The sequence below is a fragment of the Erinaceus europaeus genome, chromosome 20 (genome assembly GCF_950295315.1).
Source record: "Erinaceus europaeus chromosome 20, mEriEur2.1, whole genome shotgun sequence".
Classification (NCBI taxonomy): Eukaryota; Metazoa; Chordata; class Mammalia; order Eulipotyphla; family Erinaceidae; genus Erinaceus; species Erinaceus europaeus.
The window spans coordinates 10,128,465-10,144,846 of record NC_080181.1 but is presented as its reverse complement, the minus strand read 5'-3'; the positions used below and the strand labels follow the sequence as shown (position 1 = coordinate 10,144,846).

General features: G+C 41.7%; 1 protein-coding gene and 1 pseudogene across 2 annotated transcripts; both read left to right on the top strand.

Annotated features, from left to right (window-relative positions):
* Positions 1–2,148: 2,148 nt before the first annotated feature.
* LOC132534904 (putative olfactory receptor 8G3) lies at positions 2,149–3,084 on the top strand (annotated as a pseudogene).
* An 11,049-nt stretch (positions 3,085–14,133) lies between these two features.
* On the top strand, positions 14,134–16,052 carry LOC103111427 (putative olfactory receptor 8G3). Of its 2 annotated transcripts, XM_060179837.1 has the most exons (2): positions 14,134–14,153; positions 15,125–16,052. In XM_060179837.1, exons 1-2 carry the CDS (start codon positions 14,134–14,136, stop codon positions 16,050–16,052), a joined length of 948 nt encoding a protein of 315 aa, XP_060035820.1. The 2 variants fall into 2 exon arrangements, with proteins under 2 accessions (XP_060035820.1, XP_007520766.1); XM_007520704.2 differs by lacking the exon at positions 14,134–14,153 and having other exon boundaries at positions 14,659–16,052.
* Positions 16,053–16,382: the final 330 nt, after the last annotated feature.

The window sequence follows — 16,382 nt, the reverse complement described above, 5'->3', positions numbered from 1 at the left end:
CCGCACCTGGAGGCCATTTTTTCCCCCTTTTGTTGCCCTTGCTATAGCTTCCTTGTGGTTATTATTATTGCCCTTGTTGATGCAATTCATTGTTGGATAGGACAGAGAGAAATCGAGAGAGGAGGGGAAGACAGAGAAGGGGAGAGAAAGAGAGACACCTGCAGACAAGCTTCACCGCATGTGAAGCGACTCCCCTGCAGGTGGGGAGCCGGGGACTCGAACCGGGATCCTTACGCTGGTCCCTGCGCTTTGCGCCACATGCGCTTAACCCACTGCGCCACCGCCCGACCCCCAGGTGGAAGTATTTTTAAGGGTTAAAGTCTATGACAGAGAGAACTTCAGATTCAGTTATTTTTTATCTTCTGTGTTAGTCATAATTAAGTTTGACTATGTATTACACACACACACACACACACAGTCTTAAACGGAAGATTCATTTCTTCCCTCTCTTTACCTCCCTTCCTTTTTCTCTTCCCTTTCTTCCCTTCACTCATCCTCCCTTTCTTCCTCCTCTTTGTCAAACAGAAAAAGCAAGACAGAGAGACCACAGCTTCAAAGCTGCCTTCAACGTAGTGGGGGTCACACTGCAACCTGGACCCCGCACATGGCAAAGCAAGGCATTATCCAAGAGAGCTATATTCCTGGCTTACATGTTTCTTTTAAGAGCTCTCTGGTGGCATAACATGTAATTTCGATCTTCTGGCCTCAAGAAAGTATAGCTCCATTCTGTCCTTCACCTTTGTCACTTTATAACTTTGTTCACTTTTTAAAAAATTAAGTAGCCATGGGAGTCGGGCTGTAGCGCAGCGGGTTAAGCGCAGGTGGCGCAAAGCACAAGGACCGGCATAAGAATCCCGGTTCGAGCCCGGGCTCCCCACCTGCAGGGGAGTTGCTTCACGGGCGGTGAAGCAGGTCTGCACGTGTCTGTCTTTCTCTCCTCCTCTCTGTCTTCCCCTCCTCTCTCCATTTCTATCTGTCCTATCCAACAACAAAGCAACACCAACAATGGCAATAATAACCGCAACGAAGCTGCAACAACTAGGGCAACAAAAAGGGGGAAAAATGGCCTCCAGGAGCGGTGGATTCATGGTGCAGGCACCGAGTCCAGCAATAACCCTGGAGGAAAAAAAAAAAACAAACTTATGGTTACTGGTATTATCATAAATGATACCAAGTGAATGTCTGCCAAAATGCTTCTCTTGTGGGAATATGAATTGTTGCCTGATTTTCACCTCTTCAATCATGATGTCCAAAAAAATAGATGACTTACTTTTTATCTGTTTACTGCCTACATGAGAGGAAAAGGCTACTTAACTTAGGTCATTACTTTGTGCTCAATGGATTACTCAAGTTGATAAAATGAGGATGACTCTTTGAATCTGAAGAAGCAGCAGAGCTACAAGCACCATGTGAGCCTGGGGTGGTGGACCTATGAGGGAGCTGAGACAGGCAACAGACCTGACTCTGAGCTGAGAAAGGCTAGCAGCTGTCTCAGCCTGCAGCAGCTGTGTTCTGGCTCCAGACACAAACAGTGCAGGTTAATGCAGTGCTCTGTGTACTGCAGTGTGCATATGTGCTAACATATAATGGCATTTACGCATAAACTATATAAAAACATCAACATCAGGTTATAAGCCAGCTACTTCAATATAACACTTAAATGCGAGATAAAACTTTATTTCCCAGAATGTATGAATATTATGTTTACTAGTTACAGAAAGCATTCCTATTGTTATTTTTAACATAATGAACATATACCATTTGATATGAAAGATATTATGAAATACATGAAAGTCCTTAAAATATCATAATGGTTAATTGCAGCTGAGCTAAAAGAACATGAGCCGTATTGAAAATTAATGAAATACCCTAGTGACAGTATTCTTAGAGTCTGTAAACCCTTCTCTTATTCAACCTGAGTCAAGGGTCACCCTAGAAGACAGACTAGGGTGATTCCTGCAGTATGTCTCTGCTCTGATGAGAATAAACAGTGTCCTCGGCATCACTCCCTCCTCACTCACATGTAGAAACATGCTTACAGACTGAAGCACAGCACATACAATCACAGGCCCATATGTAGGATAGTTCATCTTAGCTTTTACTTTCTTTCTTTTTTTTATTTTTAAGGAAAAGCAACATAGAACTTCTGAAAGGAAAATGGCCCCTGGGAACGAGTCCACGGTGAGTGAGTTCCTCCTGGCTGGGCTGACACAGCAGCCAGAGCTCCAGCTGCCCCTCTTCCTCCTCTTCCTGGCCATCTACCTGCTCACGGCGCTGGGCAACCTGGGCATGGTCACACTCATCGGCCTCAGCTCCCACCTGCACACACCCATGTACTATTTCCTCTGCAGCCTGTCCCTCACTGATCTTTGCCAGGCCACTGTCATCATCCCCAAGATGCTGGTGAGCTTTGTGGCAGACAAGAACATCACCTCCTACCCTCAGTGCATGACTCAGCTCTACTGCTTCATTGTTTTAGTTATAGCAGAATGTTACATGTTGGCTGTCATGGCCTATGACCGTTATGCGGCCATCTGCCAGCCCCTGCTTTACAATGTCATCATGTCTCCTCACGTCTGTGCCCTGCTCTCAGTGGCAGTGTATATCTGGGCCATCACTGGGTCTTCCACCCACACGGGCTTAATGCTGAGACTTGACTTCTGTAAGAACAATATGATTAACCATTATTTCTGTGATGTGATGCCACTCTTAGAGTTATCTTGCTCCAGCACTTACATCAATGAATTATTAGTTCTAGTTTTCAGTATCTTTAACATGATTCCTTTCTTAACTATTCTTGCCTCCTACATTTTCATCATTGTGAGCATCCTCCGCATCAGCTCCAGAGAGGGCAGGGCCAAAGCCTTCAGCACCTGCAGCTCCCACCTTGGGGCAGTGGGCATGTTCTATGGATCTACTATGTTCATGTACCTGCAGCCGTCCTCAGTCAGCTCCATGGACTAAGGGAAAGTGTCCTCTGTGTTTTACACCATCATCGTGCCCATGCTGAACCCCCTGATCTACAGTCTGCGGAATAAGGACGTCAAAGTTGCTCTGAGGAAAATTCTAAACTGTAGGAAGTGATCATGAAGGGGACCACACAGTGGTGCACCTGGTTAAACATACATAGATAGCATAAATTGCAAGGACCTGCCCAAGGGTCTAGGTTCAAGCCCTTGCTCCACACCTGCAGGGGGAAAGTTTCACAAGTAGTGAATCAGGTGTGCAGGTATCTGTCTTTCTCTCCCTCTCTCAGTCTCCCCCACACCTCTCAATTATTCTCTGTCTGATCTAATAAAATGGAAACAATGGCCTGCTGGAGCAGTGAAATCATACTGAACCCCAGTGATTTCCCTGGAAAATGATCATGAATAGAACAAATGTCATATAAGGAAAGCTCTTTGCATATATATATATATATATATATATATATATATATACATACATACATATATATACATACATATATATACACACATATTAGGTTTATTGCTCTTTTTTTAAGCTTTTTAAAATTATCTTTATTTATTTACTGGATAACAACAGCCAGATTAAGAGAGAGAGAGACACCTGCAGCACTGCTTCAGCACTCACAAAGCCTTCCCTCTGCAGGTGGGAACTGAGCCCTCACACCCAGGTGCTTGTGCACTGTAGCGTGTGCACTCAACCAGGTGTGCTACCACATGGCACCACTTTATTGTTCTTCCTAAAAAAGTAATAAAATCCATTAACACGTTACTTCTCCAAAATGTGCCTCCCACTAACTTCCTTTTGGCTTTATTTTTATTATTTTTAATTTCTTTATGGGGGAATTCCTTTGACTTTATATTATTACTCTATGGAGACATATTAGTGAAAATCCAATATGTGCAAGTTATAAATTACAGTCTTACTTCTGAGATTCAAGCCTCACTCTTGTGCAGCTTCACTGCACTTAGATGCTTTTCCATTAAGACTGACCATGAGAGGAAGAGAGCAGAGCTCACTCCTGTATGTTGCTAGCTCTTGAACTTGAGCTGGGCACATGGCAGTTCCACATCCTGTTTGATGAGTCCTCACACAACCCCCCAGAACTACTTTTAGTAGCTGTACAGGTGAGCAGACTGACAACAGAGATGATAATATTAGCCGTGTGACTGGGTCTTTAAAATGAAAAATTTATTTCATCTTTTGTATTTCCTCAGGGTGAAACGTATGAATGCCCACTTAATGATCAATAAATAAAACTCATTTAGTTGGTACAAGTGTCTGATGTCTAAAATAGAATGACCAATGGAACATGGCAGGTTTGATACCAGGACTCCTAATTTTACTCAAAATGGGACTCAGAATTCCCCCAAGAACTTCCTGCTACCTGTCAAGCACCCCAGTCCCCACTACATCTTTATTGACCTCCTCTAGACATCTTTTCCAATCTATTTGTACTTGTCTTTGGTGTTATACAAAAATATGATCAAATCAACCCTTGTTGAAGAAGGTGAACAAAAGAACATAGTAGAAATGGCAACTTTGGGGCCCAGGTGTTCGTGTACCTGGTTAAGTGCACATTTACCAAGCAAAAGGACTTGGGTTCAAGCCCCTGCTCCTCACCTAAACAACTCTGCAGGTGTCTATCTTTCTCTTGCTCTCAGTCTCCCTGTCTTCTCTTAGTTTCTCTCTGTCTTAATAAAAATTATAAAGAAAGAAAAAAAAACCACCGGACAAAATAGCTACCAAGAACGGTGGATTCATAGTGCTGGCACTGAGCCCCAGCAATAACCCTGGTTGCAATAATTTAAAAAAATGGCAACTTTGTATAACGACTCTGCTTATTACAGTTGACATAGAGAGACGGAATAAAGGCAGCAAATGCAACACTGTCAAGTCTTTGCCAGTAAAGCCATCACTGTCCTCAAACACTGCTCATGGGAACCACAAGCCTCACTCATCTGTCTCAGTTTCATGATGTTGCTACTTTTTTGTCCCATAATTTACAAATGGTTGTGATTTGAGGCAATTTTATCATTAATAGTCTTCCCCTATCCCTATTCTTTTCTTTTTCTGGGCACTGAACACTTCTAGCCATGAATTTACAAATGTACAAATGCTTTTGGCATGTTTGTAATTCAAACCATCCCCTTTACATTGAGAGATCAATACCCCTTATATAGAGTGCTATATATTTTTTTCCTTCACCGGGGCATCATCCTCCAATGTGACTTTTTCAGGGTGATAGAGAAAAACAGAGACCATGATAGCAAACTAAACACCCTTAAGTACAGGGGTCAGACTCAAAGCTGGAGTGCATTTTGTGGTTTCTATGTATAATTTCTAATAAAAAAGAAATCTTTTTATCTTTAACACCTAGTATTCTACTATCCGTTTATTCACTGGTGTCAGACATCTGTTTCCAGAGACACCTCATTTAAATTATTTGACTTAGTCTTCATCATATTATAAAGAAATGGAATAATCTCAGAACTGACTCCTAGTCCTGAGCTTAAATGAAGACAGCCATAGAGACTGCTTTCAACACTGTTGTATGATATATATATATATATATATATATATATATATATATATATATATATATATAATGATATATAAAAGCTACTAGACAGAAATTAAGAAGAGTGTTCTCTTAAGGGTTACTTTTTATTTTCCATTAGAACAAGGATGCTCATTAGATAATCATTTCATGAAATATGTAATACCATCATATTGCTCTAAACTTCAAGCTTCAATAGTATTTGTAGTTTGGGAGCCAGGGGGCTCAAACTGGGATCCTTACATCAGTCCTTGGGCTATGTGCTATTTGTGCTTAAACTACGCTACCACTCGGCCCTCTCAGTGGCCATTCTTTCCTGATTATATGAAGACAGAATTTTTACTTTCCTTGTGGATAAAAGTTCCATGTTAAGGATGTGGAGAAAAGAGATCTTTATGCAAATTGACAGGATTCTAAGGTGACACAATACAGAAAACAGTGCAATTTCTCCAAAGGCTTATAAATAAAATCCCTTTATCATCCAGCTAATTAACTTCTGGCTATTTACCCAAAGGAAATGAAAACTACAGTTCTGAGGAAATATCTGTATGCCCAAATATCTGTATGCTCAAATCACTGTAGCAGTCAAACATTTTTAGTTTTAGGGTATAGACTTTCACACCCACGTTCCCATATATGAGGATGAGAATGTGTGTGTGTGTGTGTGTGTGTGTGTACATGTGTGTGTACATGACTACATCCACCACCAACATCCTCCCATATCACTCCTCATATTTCATAAAGTCAAACACACAGTTTGCTTATTATTTTCTGACAATTAATTTGATTTAGTTATTTATATTCCATTTATGAATGAAATGATATGGTAATTGTCTTTCACATATTAGTTCAATCAGCATAACCTCTGGCTACTCTGAACATTTTTCAAAATTCACTTAAAAAAAAATTCAGAGAAGTAATTCATTGAATACATTTTTCATAACTTCTTTAACCAGAGAAATACTTCACTGAATACATATTTCACAACTTGTCTAACCAGTTATCTATTCATAGACTTAAGTGAAATCACTATGTTTTATATATGAAACTTCTTAGACTACCTTGTTTGAATATATTATGCTTCAATCACTGATAATATATTAGAATATTATCTACTACAAAAAGGGAGATAAAGGAAGTTGAGAAGGATATTTAGTATACATGAAAACAAATAACAAATTCATATTATCTACTAAGTAGCTTTACTGGGGCATATATTTCACCAAACATCTCTAAGACAGGTAATATCATAATAATATTAGTACCCATACTTCTTAAGCTTTTCCATAAGATTGAAGAAACAGGAATACTCCTTTCCACCTTCTATGAAGCCAACATCACCCTGATATCAAAAGCAGATAGCGATACAACAAAAAAGGAAAACTACAGACCAATATCACTGATGAACATAGATGCCAAAATATTAAACAAGATCTTGGCCAACCGGATACAGCAGCACATTAAAAAGATTGTTCATCACGACCAAGTGGGATTCATCCCAGGAATGCAAGGCTGGTTCAACATCCGTAAGTCAATCAATGTCATTCACCACATCAATAAAAGCAAAGCCAAAAACCACATGATTAAAATTCAACACCCATTCATGCTCAGAACTCCACAAAAAATGGGACTAGATGGGAAATTCCTCAAGATAGTGGAATCCATATATAGCAAACCTACAGCCAAGATCATACTTAATGGACAGAAGCTGAAAGCATTCCCCCTCAGATCGGGGACTAGACAGGGCTGTCCATTGTCACCATTACTCTTCAACATAGTATTGGAAGTTCTTTCCATAGCAATCAGGCAAGAGAAAGAAATCAAAGGAATACAGATTGGAAGAGAAGAAGTCAAGCTCTCACTATTTGCAGATGATATGATAGTATACAAAGAAAAACCTAAAGAATCCAACAGAAAACTACTGGAAGTTATTAGGCAATATAGCAAGGTGTCAGGCTACAAAATGAATGTACAAAAATCAGTAGCATTTCTTTATGCAAACACTAAATCTGAAGAAGAAGACATCCAGAAATCACTCCCATTCACTGTTGCAGCAAAATCAATCAAATACCTAGGAATAAAGTTGACCAAAGAAGTGAAAGACTTGTATACTGAAAACTGTGAGTTGCTACGCAAGGAAATAGAAACTGATACCAAGAAATGGAAAGACACCAATGCTCATGGATTGGAAGAATAAATATCATCAAAATGTATATTCTCCCCAGAGCCATATACAAATTTAATGCAATACCCATCAAAGTTCCACCAAGCTTCTTTAAGAGAATAGAACAAACACTACAATCATTTATCTGGAACCAGAAAACACCTAGAATTGCCAAAACCATCTTGAGGAAAAGAAACAAAAATGGGGGCATCACACTCCCAGATCTCAAACTATATTATAAAGCCATCATCATCAAAGCAGCATGGTACTGGAACAAAAATAGGCACACAGACCAGTGGAACAGAACTGAAAGCCCAGAAATAAACTCCCACACCTATGCACATCTAATCTTTGATAAGGGGGCCCAAAGCATTAAATGGAAGAAGGAGGCTCTCTTCAATAAATGGTGCTAGGAAAACTGGGTTGTGACATGCAGAAGAATGAAATTGAACCACTTTATCTCGCCAGAAACAAAAATCAACTCCAAATGGATCAAAGACCTGGATGTTAGACCAGAAACAATCAAATACTTAGAGGAAAACATTGGTAAAACACTTTCCCACCTACACCTCAAGGTCATCTTTGATGAAATAAACCCAATTGCAAGACAGACTAAAGCAGAAACAGACCAATGGGACTACATCAAATTGAAAAGCTTCTGCACATCCAAAGAAACTATTAAACAAACAAAGAGACCCCTCACAGAATGGGAGAAGATCTTCACATGCCATACATCCAACAAGAAACTAATCATCAAAATATATAAAGAGCTCAGCAAACATAGTACCAAAAAAGCAAATGACCCCATCCAAAAATGGGCAGAGGATATGAACAAAACATTCACCTCAGAGGAGATCCAAAAGGCTAACAAACATATGAAAAACTGCTCCAGGTCACTGATTGTCAGAGAAATGCAAATTAAGACAACAGTGAGACACCACCTCATGCCTGTAAGAATGGCACACATCAAAAAGGACAGCAGCAACAAATGCTGGAGAGGCTAAGGGGACAGAGCAATGTTGTTGGGAATGTAAATTGGTCCAGGCTCTGTGGAGAGCAATCTGGAAAACTCTCACAAGGCTAGACATGGACCTTCCATATGATCCAGTAATTCCTCTCCTGGGGATCTACCCCAAGGACTCCATAACACCCAACCAAAAAGAGGTGTGTACTCCTATGTTCATAGCAGCACAATTCATAATAGCTAAAACCTGGAAGCAACCCAGGTGCCCAACAACAGATGAGTGGCTGAGAAAGCTGTGGTATATATACACAATGGAATACTATACAGCTATCAAGAACAATGAACCCACCTTCGCTGACCCATCTTGGTCAGAGCTAGAAGGAATTATGTTAAGTAAGCTAAAACAGAAAGATAAAGATGAGTATGGGATGATCCCACTCATCAACAGAACTTGAGAAAGATCAGAAAGGGAAACTAAAAGCAGGATGTGACTAAATTGAAAGCAGGGCACCAAAGTAAAAACCCTGTGGTGAGGGGGAGGGTGGACATGCAGATTCCTGGGCCGGAGGGGGGATTGGGGGTGGGTGGGTGGGATGATGCACAGTCTTTTGGTGGTGGGAATGGTGTTTATGTACACTCCTAGTAAAGTGTGTCATACAAATCACTAGTTAATTAATATGAGTGGGGAAAAATTAATCGTATGTCTCAAAGTTTTTAAAACACAGACTGAGTCTTCTTTTTTTTTTCCTCCTCCAGGGTTATTGCTGGGCTCGGTGCCTGCACCATGAATCCACCGCTCCTGGAGGCCATTTTTCCCCCCTTTTTGTTGCCCTAGTTGTTATTGCCATTGTTGACGTTGCTTTGTTGTTGGATAGAACAGAGAGAAATGGAGAGAGGAGGGGAAGACAGAGAGAGGGGGAGAGAAAGATAGACACCTGCAGACCTGCTTCACCGCCTGTGAAGTGACTCCCCTGCAGGTGGGGAGCCGGGGGCTCGAACCGGAATCCTCACGCCGGTCCCTGCGCTTTGCGCCACGTGCGCTTAACCCACTGCGCCACCGCCCGACCCCTGAGTCTTCTGAATATATAGGCTGTGGTTTGATATGTGGACTCTCTCAAAAGCCTAGACAAAGTAGATCACAGGCAACCAGTGGCACAGCTATTTACAAGATACTGGGTACTATACAGCAAACCCTAACAAAAGGACTTTTCAAAGTTAACCCAATTACCAAATAATGTGATGATAACATTGTCTTTTTGAACCCTAAGACAGCAGGAACCTCACATCTCCACTATAGAGCCTATATTTCCCCCACTCCTGGTACCTTAGGATAGGGCCCACTTTCCCGCATGCCTCTCCGAATCCATATCAAATAATATTGCATCAGCCGATCGCAACCTAATCAGTGCAACGATTGCCACCTCAACATGCTTCAGCTCAGACTGTGTACAGCGACTTCAGGTGTGGAATGACAACCCTTCAGCTTCATTACTCGGGTGAGACCTTTCCTTTCATAGCAATCTCCAATTCCATCCCAGGTGGATAAGTTTCTAACAAAGTCCCAAAACCTAGATATAGACCAGGTTCTGTGAAAGAGAGCATATGTTTACACATATCCATAAACAAGTGCAAAATATATACCTGAAAGCAGAAGTACACTAGAGTTTTCAGTGAGTACCCTCCCAACCAACACTTCCTCTCCACTATTCCAACCTTTGGGTCCATGATTGCTCAACAATTTTTTTGGCTTTGTATATTAACTCTCTTTTCAGCCACCAGGTTCCAGATGCCATCAGGATGGCGGCCAGGCTTCTCTGCACTGAATACCCCACCTATGTGACCAGGAGCTCCACTTCCCCAGAGACCCACCTTACTAGGGAAAGAGAGAGGCAGACTGGGAGTATGGACCGACCAGTCAATGCCCATGTTCAGCGGGGAAGCAATTACAGAAGCCAGACCTTCTACCTTCTTCTTTTTTTTTTTTTTTTTATTTAAGAAAGACTTAATTAACAAAACCATAGGGTAGGAGGGGTACAACTCCACACATTCCCACCAGCCAATCTCCATATCCCACCCCCTCCCCTGATAGCTTTTCCATTCTCTGTCCCTCTGGGAGCATGGACTCAGGGTCATTGTGGGTTGCAGAAGGTGGAAGGTCTGGCTTCTGTAATTGCTTCCCTGCTGAACATCGGTGTTGACTGATCGGTCCATACTCCCAGTCTGCCTCTCTCTTTCCCTAGTCTTTCTTCAGTCTAGGGAAGAGTGGCCGGCATCCTGATGACATCTGGAACCTGGTGACTGAAAAGAGAGTTAACATACGAAGCCAAACAAATTGTTGAGCAATCATGGATCCAAAGGTTGGAATAGTGGAGAGGAAGTGTTAGGGGGGTACGCGCTGCAAACTCTAGTGTACTTCTGCTTTCAGGTATATATTTTGCAGTAGTTTATGGATATGTGTGAACATATGCTCTCTCTCACAGAAACTGGTGTATATCTAGGTTTTGGGACTTTGTTAGAAAGTGAACCACCAGAGATGGAATTAGAGTATACTATGAAAGGAAAGGTCTCACCCGAGTAATGAAGCTGAAGGGTTGTCATTCCACACGTGAAGTCTCTGGACACAGTCTGAAGTGAAGCATGTTGTGATCGGCAGATGCAATATTATTTGGTATGGATTGGGAGAGGCATATGGGAAAGTGGGCCCTATCCAAAGGATCCGGGACTGGGGGAAATATAGGCTCTATAGTGGAGATGTGAGGTTCCTGCTGTCTTAGGGTTCAAAAAGACAATCGATAGTTAATGTTATCATCACATTAATTGGTCATTGGGTTAACTTCCACCTTCTACAACCCTCGACCCTGGGTCCATTCTCCCAGAGGGATGGAGAATGGGAAAGCTATCAGGGGAGGGGATGGGATATGGAGATTGGGTGGTGGGAATTGTGTGGAGTTGTACCCCTCCTACGCTATGATTTTTTTTAATTTATCCTTTCTTAAATAAAAAATATAATAATAATACTATTATTATTATTAGCCTGGCCTCATTGTCTCAAACACAAGCATATGTTATCATCTCAATCAGATAGCCCGAAACACTTTTGTTTCCCATCTGTCACTCCACAGTAACAATAATGATACCAAGTGTGACCCTTATAAACACTAAGAGTCAGTGGGGGAAAAAGGGTTCCTAATTGTTTATTTCCCTAAGAGCTGGAACTTGTGAGATGATTCTAGGGGGAGGTCATTATCACTGTTTGTTTATAAGTATGCTTCTAGTCTTGAAAGCAAGAATGTCATTAAGTCATAAAAACCCACTTTTCAGAGGCCCTAAGACACCACAGAAATCAGGAGCAGTGGATTACAATAATTCCTGCCAAGGCTTCTAAAATCTGAGTCCACAGCATCTAGGAGTTCTCAAGGTCAGTACTCAGGATTCTATTTATTTATTTATTTATTTATTTATTTAAAAATTTATTTCCTTTTTGTTGCCCTTGTTTTTTATCATCATTGTTGTAATTGTTGTTAGTGCTGTCCTTGTTGGATAAGACAGAGAGAAATCAAGAGAGAAGGGGAACAGAGAGAGGGAGAGAAAGATAGACACCTGCAGACCTGCTTAACCACTTATGAAGTGACCCCCCACTGGTAGGAGCTGGGGCCTCGAACCTAGGTCCCTATGCCCATCCTTGTGCTTTGTGCCACGTGCACCCAGCACCCAGCCTGATGTGCCACTGCCCAGCTCCCAGTACTCAGAATTCTATATATATATATATATATATACATATATATATATTCCCTTTCGTTGCCCTTGTTATTTTATTGCTATAGTTATTATTGTTGTCTTGTTGGATAGGAGAAAGAGAAATGGAGAGAGGAGGAGAAGACAGAGAGGGGGAGAGAAAGATAGACATCTCCAGGCCTGTTTCACTGCCTGTGAAGTGACTCCCCTGCAGGTGGGGAGACGGGGGCTCAAACCGGGATCCCTACTCTGGGCCTTGTGCCTTGTTCTACTTATGCTTAACCTGCTGCACTACAGCCAACTCCCCCAGTACTCAAAATTCTAAAGGATAAAAATGCAGTGCTGTGGTTCCTGGCGCAAAGCACAGGACTTGCATAAGGTTCCCAGTTCAAACCCCAGGCACTGGTCACTTGATGGGTGGTGAAGCAGGTTTGCGGGTGTCTATCTTTCTCTCTGCCTTTCTGCATTCCCCATCTCTCTTGAGTTCTCTCTATCCTATCCAACAACAAGAGCAATAAAATGGGGGAATAAGCCTCCAGGAGCAGTGGATTTGTACTGAGCACCAACAATATCCCTGGAGGCAAAAAAAAAAAATAAAAAATAAGATGGTGATCAAAGAAAAATCAGTAAGGCTTAAAAGATTAAAATCAAAGTGACACTAGCATCTATTAGCTTCTATACAGAGTCAGACTGTTTTTGCAACTTGGCCCCAATTCAACTGAACTTTCATAAGAGATATAGATGGTTTTTGTTCTTCAGGTGGCTGGAAATGGATGCCATTATTCCAAGATGCACAGAAGGTACAGAGTTGAGTAGAGATTCATCCCTGTCATTTCAAATTTATTACAAGAGCCAGTCATATTTAACTATTGAATCTGGAAGAGTAGTTCAAGGTGATTTCTACCCCAAAGTTACATGTTTCTGCCCCTCAGGATGGTGGACTTGGGAGTGAGCTAAGACAGGCAGAATGGCTGACACACAGCTGGAAGATGCTAAGAGCCATCCATTCCCCCAGCTGTTGCAGTAGAGATTCTAGAACTAAAATATCTGATCAGTAGAACAAAATTTAGTGCGCACAGATGCTAATTTATAGTAATACAAATCTAAAATCTATATAATGCAATACACCAACATTCAAAAACTTATCACTTTTCAAAGAATATTAATCCAAACTTTATAAATAATCACTTTTTCCATTAAAGAATGATGAAATGTCCACAAGTCTATAATTCCATTTGTATTTAAGAAGTCGCTGCCTGCGCAAGGAGGCAACAGCCAAGTAATCTGCACATCATGACTCTCTTCTGAACAGAATGTCTGCTAAGAACTGATTGTTCATGTGGCTGGGAGTTGGTGTGCCCAGTTAAGCGCACATGCTACGAAGCTCAAGGATCTCCTGCTCCCCACCTGACAGGGTTCCACTTCACAGGCCGTGAAGCAGGTCTGCAGTTACCTTTCTATCCCCCTCTCCATCTCCCCATCCTCTCTCAATTTCTCTCTGTCTTACCCAATAAAAATTAGAGTGGACATTTTGAAGGAAACAAAAAAGGTTTTACTTGTCCATGATCACAGTATCTATGTGGAAATAATCTAAATAATTTTAACTCTATCTGCTAAAACGGAAACCATTGGAAACTGTATAGGAAATGGCAATTAGTGTAACACAGCTTTATATGTAAGGTTTTCAAAGTGTAACTCAAAACCAAATCATAGGTCAAAACCAAGAAACTCAAGAAGCTAAAAATGTTCAGTAGAGTAACACACACAGGCAGTCTGATGACAGAGGGCAATGCTGAGATGCACTAGCTACTGTGACACAGAGGCGGTCCCCTTCATGGGATAAGGAGCAGGTGGAGATGGAGAGACAGGACTCTCCTGCCCTGCTCAGCCCCACATCAGGTGGGGGGCCCTCAATGCTCATGGGTGTGAGCAGCATGGGGCAGGGGACAGTGAGCTGAAGGAGATGGACAAATATTCTGACAGGAGGCTTTGTCAAATCTAGAACTTCTCTTTAGGAATAGTCAGAAGCACTTGGGAGTGAGATGAGGTTCTCCAGCTGTCACCTGAGTCAAGCACTAGTGGCTGGAGAAGCAGAAGCATGAATGGGCATAATTTCTATTCAACTACAGAGATGAGTCTCCTCGAGTGATTTTGATGGAAAGACTTTTAGAATTATTACTTACAATGAAATTTTACCCTAACATTCAGAGTTAAATAGAGTCAGTTCTTGAGATGGCATGCACAGCTCTGTGATTCTAGCATGAATACTTTTCAATCCTTCAATCTAGCTAAGAAAAGATCTTAAATGTCCTCTCACAGAGAAGAAACAAGAATCTGGTGATGGCATGCAACTCAAATCATCATCGTGGTAAATATACTGTAACTGGTAAATCCATCCACTGAGGACCATACACATTTCTATTACTCAGTGCGTGTCAGTTGAACCTTAACAGAAACAAAAGTGAATACTATATTCCTCAAGAAAAATAAAGAAAAAAATAGGTGGCTGGGAGTGATGGATTCATAGAGCAGGCACAGGCCCCAGCAATAACCCTGCTGGCAAAGAAAAAAAAAAAAAAAGATGGTTCACAGACCTACATAGCACAAAACATTTATAAATGAAATATACAGACACTGCTTAAAACACACAACATGAATTTATTTTTGCTTGTTTTTTAATTTCATTTATTTATTTATTTTGTAACTTAGAACCTGCTGAGTGAATAATGGCCCCTGGGAACGAGTCCACGGTGACTGAGTTCCTCCTGGCTGGGCTGACACAGCAGCCAGAGCTCCAGCTGCCCCTCTTCCTCCTCTTCCTGGCCATCTACCTGCTCACGGCACTGGGCAACCTGGGCATGGTCACACTCATCGGCCTCAGCTCCCACCTGCACACACCCATGTACTATTTCCTCTGCAGCCTGTCCCTCATTGATCTCTGCCAGGCCACTGTCATCATCCCCAAGATGCTGGTGAGCTTTGTGGCAGACAAGAACATCACCTCCTACCCAGAGTGCATGACTCAGCTCTACTGCTTCATTGTTTTGGTTATAGCAGAGTGTTACATGTTGGCTGTCATGGCCTATGACCGTTATGTGGCCATCTGCCAGCCCCTGCTTTACAATGTCATCATGTCTCCTCACGTCTGTGCCCTGTTCTCAGTGGCAGTGTATATCTGGGCCATCACTGGGTCTACAATCCATACAGGCTTAATACTGAGACTTGATTTCTGTAAGAACAATATGATTAACCATTATTTCTGTGATGTGATTCCATTATTGGAAATATCCTGCTCTAGCACATATGTCAATGAATTATTGCTCCTAATCTTGAGTTCATTTAATATAATGACACCTTTCACAGCAATCCTTGCCTCCTATATTTTCATCATTTTGAATATCCTCCACATCAGCTCTAGAGAGGGTAGGGCCAAAGCCTTCAGCACCTGCAGCTCCCACCTTGGGGCAGTGGGCATGTTCTATGGATCTACTATATTCATGTACATGCAGCCATCATCTGTGAACTCCATGGGTCAAGGGAAAGTGTCCTCTGTGTTTTACACCATCATCGTGCCCATGCTGAACCCCCTGATCTACAGTCTGCGGAATAAGGACGTCAAAGTTGCTCTGAGGAAAATTCTGAACTGTAGAAAGTGTTCATGAAGGGGACCACACAGTGGTGCACCTGGTTAAATATACATGGATAGCATAAAGTGCAAGGACCTGCCCAAGGGTCTGGGTTCAAGCCCTTGCTCCACACCTGCAGGGGGAAAGTTTCACAAGTAGTGAATCAGGTGTGCAGGTATCTGTCTTTCTCTCCCTCTCTCAGTCTCCCCCACACCTCTCAATTATTCTCTGTCTGATCTAATAAAATGGAAACAATGGTCTCCTGGAGCAGTGAATTCATACTGAACCCCAGTGATTTCCCTGGAAAATGATCATGAATAGAACAAATGTCATATAAGGAAAGCTCTTTGCATATATATATATATA